At 42.0% G+C, this 12,484-nt stretch overlaps 1 protein-coding gene across 1 annotated transcript in view; it reads right to left on the bottom strand.

Annotated features, from left to right (window-relative positions):
* Window positions 1-12,484, bottom strand: part of DSP (desmoplakin) — a 46,756-nt gene that overhangs the window by 33,629 nt on the left and 643 nt on the right. Inside the window, exons 2-3 of the mRNA XM_077769974.1 lie at window positions 11,921-12,343; window positions 648-750 (exon numbers count right to left, since the gene is read on the bottom strand). Of these exons, the coding sequence (XP_077626100.1) occupies window positions 648-750; window positions 11,921-12,343 (526 nt within the window). The remainder of the gene's footprint in view (window positions 1-647; window positions 751-11,920; window positions 12,344-12,484) is intronic.

Genomic DNA, 12,484 nt, shown 5'->3' with positions numbered 1-12,484 from the left:
AGCTACAGGGTTTTAAAATAAAAACTTTACAAATACAACATCCTGGCATCCATGATTGCTAAGCCTGTTTCGGTCAGAACTTAAGCTAATACTCAGAAATAACATGAGGTTTTCATAAATGGTACCATTTTCTCTCAATTTCCTATTACTTATTTTTTTCTCTTTCTTTCTCTCCTTTCTTCTTTCTTTCTTTCTCTTTCTTTCCTTCTCTCTTTCTTTCTTTCCTCAAATAGAATTATTCCCCCAATACAGTACTATTTCCTGAAAAAAAAACTTATTAAATTGATGGCATATGTCACAATCCAGTGACATAAACATGTTGCATTTCTAGGAAGAAAAAGCATGACAATAATCATCGAAATAATAAATAAATGACAGCTTGTTGCAATTCCAAAAGGGTGGTAATCTATAGTGTAAACATTTGTTGGAAAAAATCTCTGTGAAAATTGATGGCCGTTGTTAAAACAACAAATAGATGAAGAAGATACACCTCCCTCTCTAGTCTGTTTTGAAAAAGATAATCTCTAAACCCTACATGTGCAGGACATCAGTGACAAAGGGTGCACAGGTCAGGACGAGAAGTCTATGCTAGCTCGCGGGAACAAAGGTAGAAGTGGACGGTATTCTCGGAGAACAAGAAAGCTCACCGGCTGCACGATCAGCTCGGCCCGCATCAAACAGTCCGAGCAGTTCTGCAGAAGTTCTTGGATGGTGTTCTGGTTCTGGTGCCTGGACATCGTACCGGTTTGACTGGCAAAGCAAACACAAAGAAAGCAGATGTGAAAACTATTTTTTCCCGATTTTGAAATAATTTCAAACTTTCAGAAAAGCTGCAAAAATGAAACAAAAACACACGGGTAGACCTTTTGCACAGATTCCGTAATCGTTAATATTGGACACGTTTGTTTTATCCACTCTTCCCCTCTCTGTAGGTGTATGTATTTATTGCTGTATGTATATGGTTGTCTGGAGGTGCCTGGGTGGCTCAGTTGGTTGAGCATCTGACTTCGCCTCAGGTTATGATCTCTCGGTTCATGAGTTTGAGCCCTGCATTGGGCTCTGTGCTGACAGCTCAGAGCCTGGAGCCTGCTTCAGATTCGGTGTCTCCCTCTCTCTCTGTTCCTCCCCCACTCATGCTCTGTCTTAGTCTCTCTCTCTCAAAAATAAACAAACATTAAAAAAATTTTTTTAAAGTGGTGTTGCAGATGTTCCATTTTTTTTAAAGTTTAATTATTTTTTGAGAGACAGAGCACAAGAAGGGGAGAGGAGCAGAGGGAGAGAGTGAATCCCAAACAGGCTCCACGCTCAGGGCAGAGGCCCCCCCTTGGGGATCGACCCATGAACCATGAGGTCATGACCTGAGTCAAAACCAAGAGCCAGACACTTAACCAACTGAGCCACCCCGGCACCCATGTAGATGTTCCATATTTTAAAGAAAGAAATTACGGGAACACAATGTGCTCCAAATATACACAAAGAGAGCAACATAGAACAAAACAGTTTTACTTTTTAATTTGCCAAGACACACTCATTGTGCCACAGCCTCCTATAGCTTAGTTGAAGAGACATTTAAAGCATATTAAGTGACTCTTGACTGTTTGGGACAGGCCTCCTGAGTTCCTCACAGGGCTTCAGAGCCACCAGGCCTTCAGCCAGGGCCGGTCTACACCTGCAGAGAAAACTGCTGGATGCCTGTCGAATGCACTGGACTTTCTCTTACATGTGTACGTATCTGCGTGTGGGGGGTGGGTGTGTCTGTGTGCTGTAAAGAAAGCGAGTCACAATTTTTTTTATTTTTTTTAATATTTATTTAATCTTGAGAGAGAGAGAAAAAAAGCAGGAGTGGGGGAGGGGCAGAGAGAGAGAGAGTCACAGAATTGGAAGCAGCTCCAGGCTCTGAGCTGTCAGCACAAAGCCCGACGCGGGTCTCAAACCCACAAACTGGGGGATCATGAACTGAGCCGAAGTCGACTGCTTAACCAACTGAGCCACACAGGTGCCCCAGCGAGTCACTGCTTAAGAAAAAGGAGGGAGTTGTAAAACACACGTGGACGGGATGAGATAGCAAGACACTTCTCCCGCAGCACCTGATTCAGCACCTTTTCACGGTGGGGAAGCAAGTGAGTTTCTCGGCCACCTATTCCAGTCCCTCCCGCCACGGAAGCCTTCTCAGCAAGCCAGCACTAGCTGATGTATGTGGGTGAGGAACCAAGCTCTGCCTGGGAACCACTCCCGATGATTCCACGGCTCCTCAGGCAGGCCCAGGCAGAGTGCCGCCCGGACTGCCCACCTACCAAAACCCACACACCCCACCCCCACCCCCCGCGAGCACAGCCTTCTCTTTCTTCCACTCAGAATGTACAGGAAACCTGGCACACTTCTCAGATGGCTGAGATGCAAACAGACTACATCCATTGTCAAAACTTGTGCAAAATTCCAATGGACTTAGAGTCACAGGAAAGAAACTCAAGAGACAAAGGAAAAAATTAGGAAATACGGAAACCTCATTTAGAATCCTAGGATGGATAAGGAATTTAGGAAGGTCCTGTGTAATTATATTTATTTTCTTTATTGAAAGGCGATGAGAGTACCTTTGTTCTGAAACGTTTAGCGACTATTTCTGGCAATCTGATCCTGTGGTTCCCACAAAGGAAGCCAGTCCCCAGTATATAAATGAAAGGGCTCTCTCTTAGCGCAATGGAAAGTCAGAGTACCTCAAATGATTTAATAATATGTGCTACTGTAAAAAAGTATCACAAACTGAGCTGTAAGACAGAGGCTGATAGGAGAAACTGAGTGAAATGTATATGAAAACTTTCTATAGATCTGCAACTTTTCTATAAATCTAAAATTATCCTAAAATAAAAATGTGTAAAAAAAACAAAAAGCAGAGAGGCCAAACTCAGCTGTGAATAAATGGACCAAAGTGTATGTACAAGTCTTTTTAAGAGTGAGGTGATGACACTAAATACATTTGATGACAAAATATAAAACCAGCTTCTTTTAAAACAACTATTAGAGTAGTTACATGACATAGGAATGAACTATATCAAGCAAAAAGGGAGGTAAGGAAATTCAATGTTGGCTTAAAAAATACATGGACTTTCCACATTTTTTTGTTCCCTCCTACTCTCCTTAGAAGACATTTTTACTTTGAGAGAGTAGTTGACATCAATATAAAGGTAAGCCGTCTACTTCCTTTCCCCTACATAGATCTGAACTTAAATTAAAAAAATAACGAAAACCAGGTAACTCCATATGTTGCTAATAATTCTAAAAAGAATTCTTCATGCTTCTCTAGAGGACTTGCCTATGTTCACCATGCATGCCTTAGACATCCACTAAAGCCCTCTATGTGTTGCTTGGCAATTAGGTGAATAGACTAACCACTGTACAGGAAAGAGAAATGCACAAAACTTGAATCTTTTTAAGGGTCAAAAACATAGACAAAGAAAAGAAAAGCTAAGTGTTAGAAAAATGTAATGAAGAATCTTTGGCCTTGCTATTTGTCTATAGGAAGATACGATCTAATTAACCACATTTCATCTTACAACTTTTCAAGACTTCATCTGGTTCCTTTTTTTCCTAAGTTTATTTACTGAAGAGAGAGAAAAGCACGCACACGCACATGCATCTATATGTGCTGCAGGGAGGGGCAGAGAGAGAGGGAGAGAGAGAATCTCAAGCAGTTTCCACCCTCATCATGAAGCTGGATGCAGGGCTTGATCTCCTGAACCATGAGATCATGACTTGAGCAGAAATCAAGAGTTGGACACTCAACTGACTGAGCCACCCACGCGCTCCAAAACTTCGTCTGGTTCTTAAAGCCAGATCTACCCATCTTGTCTTTCATCACAAGAATCACTCTTCAGTCTGAGATGTGGCCAAGAACGCCCTTTGGACACAGACCTAGGTGAGAGAGGGAGCCAGGTGTACCGTTTTCTAATAGGTTGGTTCAGCAAAATAAGACAGAGGAAGGGAGGCTCAGGCTCACTGAGCTGTAGTGACTGGGGAAAAGAGAATCCACTTTCATGTTCCATTCGCTTATCTTGGGCCCAAGGAAGAATCCATGTAGAGATGGCTGTACTTCAATCAAGGAGAAAGTGCAGGCAAATGAACTGTGACTCATCAAGTCAGTGGGCCATCAGACACTCAACACTGTGCAGGGTTCTCAGCACCACAGCCAGAAGAGCTTGCTCAGGGAGCACGTGCCTTTTTTTTACAGTTGTGTGCCACTCAAAACTTTTTAAGTCATATTTTTAATTGACCACATCACAATTTCAGAAACTTTTTTTATATCAGAAATTTCTGGACCTTGGTTTTCTCATGTTAGGCTAGATACTATCTAAGATTTCGTTAGCTCACTCCTCTGTAACTCTGTTTTACGAAACTACCCAAACTCATTCCTACTGATCTAATGGTAGGTAATGAAGTTTCCTCTTCAGTTTGTAGAGTGACTGGGAAATGCAAAATTCTACCACAGGTGAAGAAATAATTTTTAAATAAATGTACTTATTTAGCAAGCATGTAAAGATTTTAAAAATCCCTAGCCTCAAAATAATTTTCAATACGAGTATGTATAGGTATTGAGGTGCAGCGATTTTAAACCATGTTGGGAATTGAACTAACAAAGCTCAAAGTTCTGTTTTTAAATCCCACGTCAGTGGCACGGAAGATGAAAGCTGTCATGTAAAAAATGTTTTTAAAAAGCCCACAAGAAGACAAAACTCACTTGGGTCAAATCAATCAAAAAATATAGACTTCTAAACTAAAATTAATAGCTCTCCTTGAAAAAATAGCATTTGTCCTTCAAAGTTTTTAACTTCTCAGAAATTCTGTTTTATCTTCAAACATACAAAGGCAAGCAGTTCATACTACAAAGAACCTGCCTGAACAAACATTAAAAAAAAAGAGATTCATTCTAAAACTTGTTTAAACAAGTAATGGTTCTAACTGTTTACATAAAGATCCCTTCATCAATGGCTAAAAGGAAAACCCGTTCTGGATCTTAATCCAAATTTTAAGGACAAAGCAAATGATTATGTGAACAATATTAAAAAGAGCTTTTCATGTTTTATTTTCCTACTGCCAAATAACATTCTTTTCTTTAAAAATAAAACTTCAGCGTTAGCTGTATTGAGACGTTAGTTGAATGCCTTTTGCCAAGAATTAAAAAAAAAAATACAAGACAAATATTTTGAATGCACACAGCATTACAAGGTAAGAGAAAATTTTTAATACTTACTCTTTCTGATTTTAAAAGTCATTTTATAATAATACTGCTCATTGCATACATGGTCCATGCCAACTATTTCTTGTGTATATACTTTTCTCTCCTATTGGATTCCTCCTTTCCTTCCTCTCCTTTTCTCTCCCTGTCAGGCTCTAACACCATCTTTATCTCTTGTCTTTCTTTTGTTCATTCCATCAACAAAGGGTCCTGAATGGGTACCAGAAATGGCGTCTTATATCTCTCTGTATTTAGGTTCATAGAATAATGGCTTTAGAAAAGCTCAATAAATATTTGTTGGAAATTATAATTATGTAATGCATGGATCTTAAAGCCTACCTGCTTAGCTTTTTCTAATGTTCAAAGCAGTTTCACATAAGCTATTTTGAGTTTCTTCAAAGGATCTTAAGCAAAAGGGGAGGGGGGAAATTGACGTTTGTAAAAAGAAAGTATCTTCACCTCTTCATTTCAGGACAATATGATACCTCCAAGACACACTAAACACACTATGTTCAGTTCAAACAAGTTCAAACTGTCCTTCACAATTTAGAGACCCAACTGCTGCCTCCTCCACTGAGCTCTCAGGTTCACACCTCTGCCCTCATTCTGCACTAGTTATTTACGCACCTGTCTGTCCTACTCCTGAAGAGCAAAGTCCCACATCTTAGTCATCCTTGACTCCTACACGCACCTAGCAACACAGTTTTGCACACAGAAGGTACTTAATGAGTGTCTGTTTGGTTTAAAGGAGAAGCAAAACGAAGGTAACTAGAGGACTGATCTGAGGATACTACCACTCTCTCATTACCCAGATTTTCAAAGCCAAGTCAGGTAGCGCATCTATTCTGTCCTCTACGCCCATTCCCACCCCAACAATGTACAAAGATAGTTTTTTTTTTCTATAAATTTTAGAAAGGGGGCCTCCTCTGAGTCTTTCTTTCGTCACCACCCGTGAGCTTCGGAAGCAGTATCTACTAAAAGTTCCACTTCCTTTCCATGTTCATTATCTTCACACGGTATTCCGTGGACTGCAGTGTTTCAGGGCAAACGAACCACATACCATTAACTTCATATAAACACTTTGAGGTCGGGGAGACAGATTCCACTGTCTGCTCAGCCACTTCCACTTGGACAGCCTAGGACTTTGAGCAAATGACTTGGACTCCCAGTGCCTGGCATTTCTGCATCTGCAACGTGTAGGAGGTACACACCCACCTCCTGGGGTTGACCAGACACTTAGAGGAGCCAGTAAAGGCCCGCCAAGCCCAGAAGAAAGTCAGTTCTCACTGCTGCTGCTGCTGGGCTGGGATTCTCAGATTTGTTTCATTTTTCATTTTGTGTCTCAATTTCTCAATTGCATAATTTTGAACTTTGCCCAAAGATATTTTGCATCAAACTGGGGTGAGGTGAGAAGCAAAAAAAAAAAAAAAAAGAGAGAGAAAAGAAAGAAAGAAAAAAGATGAAAAAGAAGAGAGGTTATTACAAGACCTAAACAGGCGCCTGGGTGGCTCAGTAGGTGAAGAGTCTGACTCTTGATTTTAGCTCTGGTCATGATCTTACAATTCACGGGGTTGAGCCCTGTGTCAGGCTCTATGCTAACATGGCAGGGCATGCTTGAAATTCTCTCTCTCTGCCCCTCCCCTGCTCTCTCTCTCTCTTTCTCAAAATAAATACATAAACATCTTAAAAAAAAAAAGACCTGAAAATAATACCTTGAGAGGATTCAAAGAAAGTGATACATTTTAACAGTGTGAAAGAACTTTCCTAAATAGATAAGAAAATTCAGAAAAAGATGCTCTCTTTTCCTTCATTAAGCAGGAATGACATATGAATATTTAATCCTCACAAACTCAATGCCACAATAAGGACTTTTATTTTGAATTATTTCCCTATGAGAAAACTTACATTCATTCTGAAGCCAAAAAAAAAAAAAATTCATTGACAGGTTATTGGTTTATCCATCAAGAAGCCAGCTCTTTTCTAATTTTTTTTCAGGTGCCCAATGAAGCCAAGGATGTTATGTTTGCATGTGAAAAGTTTAATTGCAGGGGGACCTCGCTGGCTCAGTTACTTGGAAGAGCATGAGACTCTTGACCTTGGGGTCCTGAGTCTGAGCTCCACGCTGGGTACAGATATTACTAAAGAAATAAACTTTCAAAAATAAATAAAGTGTTTTTTAAAAATGTAATCCCAAGCAAAAACTTAGACCTATTTGCAAATGTGTCAACATTTTCATGAATTGTAGAGTTCACATCCATGAGATCCTTGCAGGTACTGGACCCGTCCGGTCCAAGGTGTTGGTGATAAGATGTAAATTGCTGGGCTGCACTAACATTTTACAGGATGTCGCCTCAAAGGAGAGGCTCGCTGAGTCTTAGGGTCTGTGGGGCAGTGCCTTCGACATCAGAACCACATCTGACCATTTCCCACCGAGTGCAGGAGGGAGAAAGAGAAAAGCAAAGGGTGGGGCAGTGCCCTAAGCACCCAGGCCTCCAGACTGAAGCACTCCTTCTGGAACCTCTTCATCTGGAAAGACAGGTTGGCTGAGGGTTGAGTGAGACTCCCAGAGTCACACCCAAGCCCTCCTTTGCTCCACCCTAAGCAGTCAGCACTGAGGCATGAGGGACATCAGCAGGTTTTTTTTCTTCCCCAAGACATTTCAATCACCTGAACAACAATGAAGTTATGCCCATATTTAGAGAAAAAAATTAACTGCTGTTGAAGGCTGCTTTGTAGGTCTGGCCAACATGAGTGGGCTTAATGCAGCATCACGCTGTATTTTTTTCCTTGGCAGATGGAAACCCTACTGGAGCATTAACAAAAGAATATGATAATTATGAGATAAATATTTCACAGGTATGCAACAGGTTAAAAAGAAGCAAACACTCGGTTTAGGTAGAAGAGTTTACAAGGACAAAAGATGAAATCTAATAACCTGGATTTGATCTTTTCTTGAGCCACTGTAGTGTCCTGGATTCAAATGTAGCTCAAACACTAACCAGTTGTGTGACCCAGGCCAGATCATAAATTAACTACTTTAAACTCGGTTTTGTATCTGTCAAATGGGAAGTCTGTCTTGAGGCTTAAGACAACATATATAATATACCTGGCACGTTGTAGGTGTTTGCCAGGTGATGGTAGCTATTATTAACCACTGATCTGATATTTTTATAAAATATGTAACTTGCTCAAAGATAATAATCATGGGAGTGTTATCTGCATAGCTGGAGCTAAATTGAATCTTAAACTGCAATCGCTTCCCAGAAAAATATTTAGAAGATCCATTCTCTGAGTCACCGACTCCAAGCCTGTTTTCTCAGGCTCTCCCTGGCCTCTCAAACCCAGCTCTCACCTGAAGCCGCCACTCCACCGCCACATCTACTTTCCCGTCCCATGGCCAGGCCCCCGCCCTCAGTCAGACTTTCATCACCTCTCCGCCCTGCTCACTGCTCCCACAGAAACAGCCCTACAGCTCACAAGGATGGTCTTTCTTTCCTGCTCCTTCGAAGGAGGAGACAATCACTGGCTTCGCTGAAAACCTGCAATGGCTCCCCTCTACATTCTATCCACATTCTGCACCACCGCAGTGTCTCCCAGGCTCTGGCCACAACCTACACTTCCCCTTTGTGTCTTACTGCTTCCCACTGAGAGCACATGCTCAAGAAGCAGACTCGCTCTACAGGCCTTGAGTTTGCTCCTGGTTTTTCACCTCCCAGAATTTTCTCCCCCGTAATGCTCTGCCCACCCATCTTTATCAGCTGAAACACTCCAAAGTCCAATTCAGCACCACTTTCTTATATAAAATCTCACTCGGACCTCCAGGACAGATATCATCTTCTCTCCTTATGAAGCCTGAGTCATTTATACCTTCTGTCTATTATTCTTTTGTATTATAGTACTTATTTTTCTTTAAATAACTACGTTCTTTTTAAGAAGTCTTTGTATTTTCACCTTTAACGCTCCTTGACACCTAACACACAGCAGATGTTCACATATTTACTGAATGAATGAATAAATGAATGAATGAATGAATGAATGAATGGAATTGAGACTCTTTGTTTAAGTACAGGACTGTCCAGTCTAACACACAAGGTACACAATGGTCTCAAGGCACAGGATGACAGGAGGGCAAAGGTAAGAAGCCTTGGGTTCTCATTCCAATTTAGCCCTGAGTAGACTCTGGGATTTAGGGCAAGTCTTACTCTACTTCTCTCTAAAGTGGAAGAGTGAGGCTTTTACACCTCAGCCCTCTCTCCAGCTCTAAAATTCAATGCAAATGGACTGTTTATTTACTGCTAAGAGACTGCTTTGTAAAAGGTGGTTTAAAACAAACTTTAAAATATGTATCAAATATTAAAGTATAGATCACATATATTCTGGTTTGGAAATCACAAGTTCTGGAAAAAAGGAAGCATTAACTCTGTAACCACATATTTCTGAAGCTTAATGACTATATTTGGGTTTTAATCCTCCTACAATATCCACACTTTGATCAGTGAGAAATCTAACTGTGGGGCTTTGTCACTTGGCCACCAAATTTCACTACAGATTTGTCATTTCTTTTAACTACAGGAACAGGCGACAGTAAGTCAGCCTTCACTGAAAGCCATATTAATATATCATCCTATTCAAGAAAATCCAGTTTAAATTTTCAAAAATATACCTCTTACATCATCGAGCACGCAACATTTACCAAACTTTAAAATATCATGTAGAGCAAAAGAGGTTAAAGTACTTGTGATTCCATTCAATCTAAAATAAAGAAAACACAAAAGGTGGGTGGGCAGAGAAGGAAGAAGAACCATAAATGAAATAAAACACTGTCTTAAGAACTGACCAGTGTTATTAATGCGAAGCACAGACACAGGACCATTTTTTAAAGTCTAGATTAACAGGATCATATTTTTTAAAAAGAAAAATAAGATTTGGGCTCCTTACACAGTCAAATTAGTTCATTTAGGGCAAGGTTAAATACAAACACGGATTTAAGTGGAGCAGGAGAAACTTAACAGAGGACCATGGGGGAGGGGAAGGAGAAAAATTAGTTGGGAAGAGGGAGGGAGGCAAACCATGAGAGACTCTTGAATACTGAGAACTGAGCGCTGATGGGAGTGGGGGAGAGAGGAAGGGGGGTGATGGGCATGGAGGAGGGCACTTGTTGGGATGAGCACTGGGTGTTATATGGAAACCAACTTGACAATAAACTATAAAAGAAAAAATACAAACACAGATTGTTTAAAAAATCAGCAATCTAATTCAGCCAATAAAGTGGCAGTTTTTTTAAAGAAACAAGTGTGACTTCAACCAGTAGTTTGATATCGGTTTTGGTGTTTTAAAAACAAAAAAACCTTCATTTAGGGAAAAAAAAATTTTTCATCAGGAAGCACTTATTAAATTCTTAGTCCTTATTCATTTGGCAGAGGGCAGTCAGAGTCATACATGGCATCCTACATCTACAAAGTACGTGCTGTGGGACAAATCCCTGGCCACAAAACCATTAAGAAAAACAGCAGAAGAAAAGGTGTGGGTGCAAGCCTCAAATCTCCAAAGTCAGTTGCCATTTTTTTTTTAAATGCAGAAGTCAGCAGTTACGGGCAGTTTTTTCGTGTGCTAATTCTTGAATGCAAGAAGGGTTTGCAGCACCACTGGCTGGGGGGGCGAGGCTGGGAGAGTCCCCATTACTGGATCAGAAAAGAATGGCCCCACACTGACTCAGGCCTCCACGCAAGGCGCCCCGCTGCCCTGGCAGATCGACATCAAAGTGCAGAAAAACCTCCCTCCCCAAAATTAAGTAATTCTAAACTCCACTCTGTTTCCCCTTCCCAGAGAGACCTAAAACTTGACATATTTATAAACAGCGTTTAGGTCGGAAAATAATGCTATGAGAAACCACTCAGCCCCCTCAAAATTTACTGTTTCCGTGAAGAATCCTTGTAAACCAGATATGTTTATGCAGTTCATTAACCAATATATTAATTCGTTGCAAATTTACTTCTACAAGGAGCCAAGGGAGTGAAGTGTTCAATTAACAGTAATGTTTCTTGTCAATTTAAATTATAAGGACTCTAGATTAACAGGATCATACTTTTTTAAAATACAAAATCAAAATAAAACGCTCGTTCATAAAATGCCAGAAAGAACTCCTGCACAAGAATTCTTGCAAAATTCTGACTTGGATTTAAATGGGTGGATGAAAAGAACGCCTTTCCCAAACACAGGAAGACTGGAAGGGAAAAGTGAAGTTTCGGAGTCAAGCGGTTGCCCAAGTTTTAAAAAACAAAGTAAAAAATCAAAGTGATAACTGCTAAGATTTTCTCCCCATTTTTCTACTACTTGGCACATTTTTCCTGGAAATCCCCAGGCGCGTTTTGTTCAGAAAACAAGAGCTCCAAGGCTGAGACAAGCCTTCGCTAACTCAAAAAAGGGAAAATAAAATGTCGAGGTGCTCGGGGGAAATAAATATATGAATAAATCGAAGCGGAAAACAGGTCGCAACTCGAGTGGTTGCTACATTCAAAACTGCTGGTAAAACAAAAAATCCCTGGAGTGTATACAGGTTGCTCCTCCCCAGCCTGAGGCCAAGGGAGGGTAAATAATTTTCTGGAACGTAGGCCTGTTTCCCCAAATGCCTTACTTGGGAAGCGCTCTCAGGGGGCCGGGGGGGGAGGGCGAAGACCGCAAAATTCTCACGGCTCCCGTGGGCATCCCGAGCCCAGCTCTGGGGACCGAGTCAATGCAGCCTCATGATCTTCCCCCACCCTCCAAACGACCCCCGCGATCGGTTTCCGGGACGTGTCCGAGAAGACCCTGCCCACATCCCAGCGGGCCCTCACGGGCCCCCCGGTCCAGAGCAGGCCCCCGGCGTCGCGGGTTCGCGCGGGTGAGTTGAAACACACGAGTTTTAAAAAGAGACAAAGGGCGCAGGCGCGGGGCCACAGGTACGCTCGCGCGCGGGGGCTGCGGTGCAGCGGCGCCAGGACGACTGGGGCGTCCCGGGTGAGCTGGGACCTGCGGCCGGCCGGCTGCTCCTGCAGGGAAGCTCCATTGGGTGGCGGGGGAGGCGCAGGCCGGGGCCTCCTGGGGACAGGACCCCCGCGGCCCGACGCGCGGCCTCTACACAAAAGCCCTTGGGGGACTCAGCAGCCGAGCCGGGGTGGTCTCAGAGTAACCAGGAATTTGGAATAAGCCACTAGAGCCGGAGGAGCCCCGAATCCGACCCTGGCTACCGGACAGGCCTGAACCCCGGCTCCTTTA

Source organism: Crocuta crocuta, unplaced genomic scaffold (genome assembly GCF_008692635.1).
Source record: "Crocuta crocuta isolate KB4526 unplaced genomic scaffold, BGI_CrCroc_1.0 scaffold24, whole genome shotgun sequence".
In the NCBI taxonomy this organism is placed as follows: Eukaryota; Metazoa; Chordata; class Mammalia; order Carnivora; family Hyaenidae; genus Crocuta; species Crocuta crocuta.
Note: the sequence above shows the minus strand (reverse complement) of the source record. Positions and strands in the feature narration are given on the sequence as shown.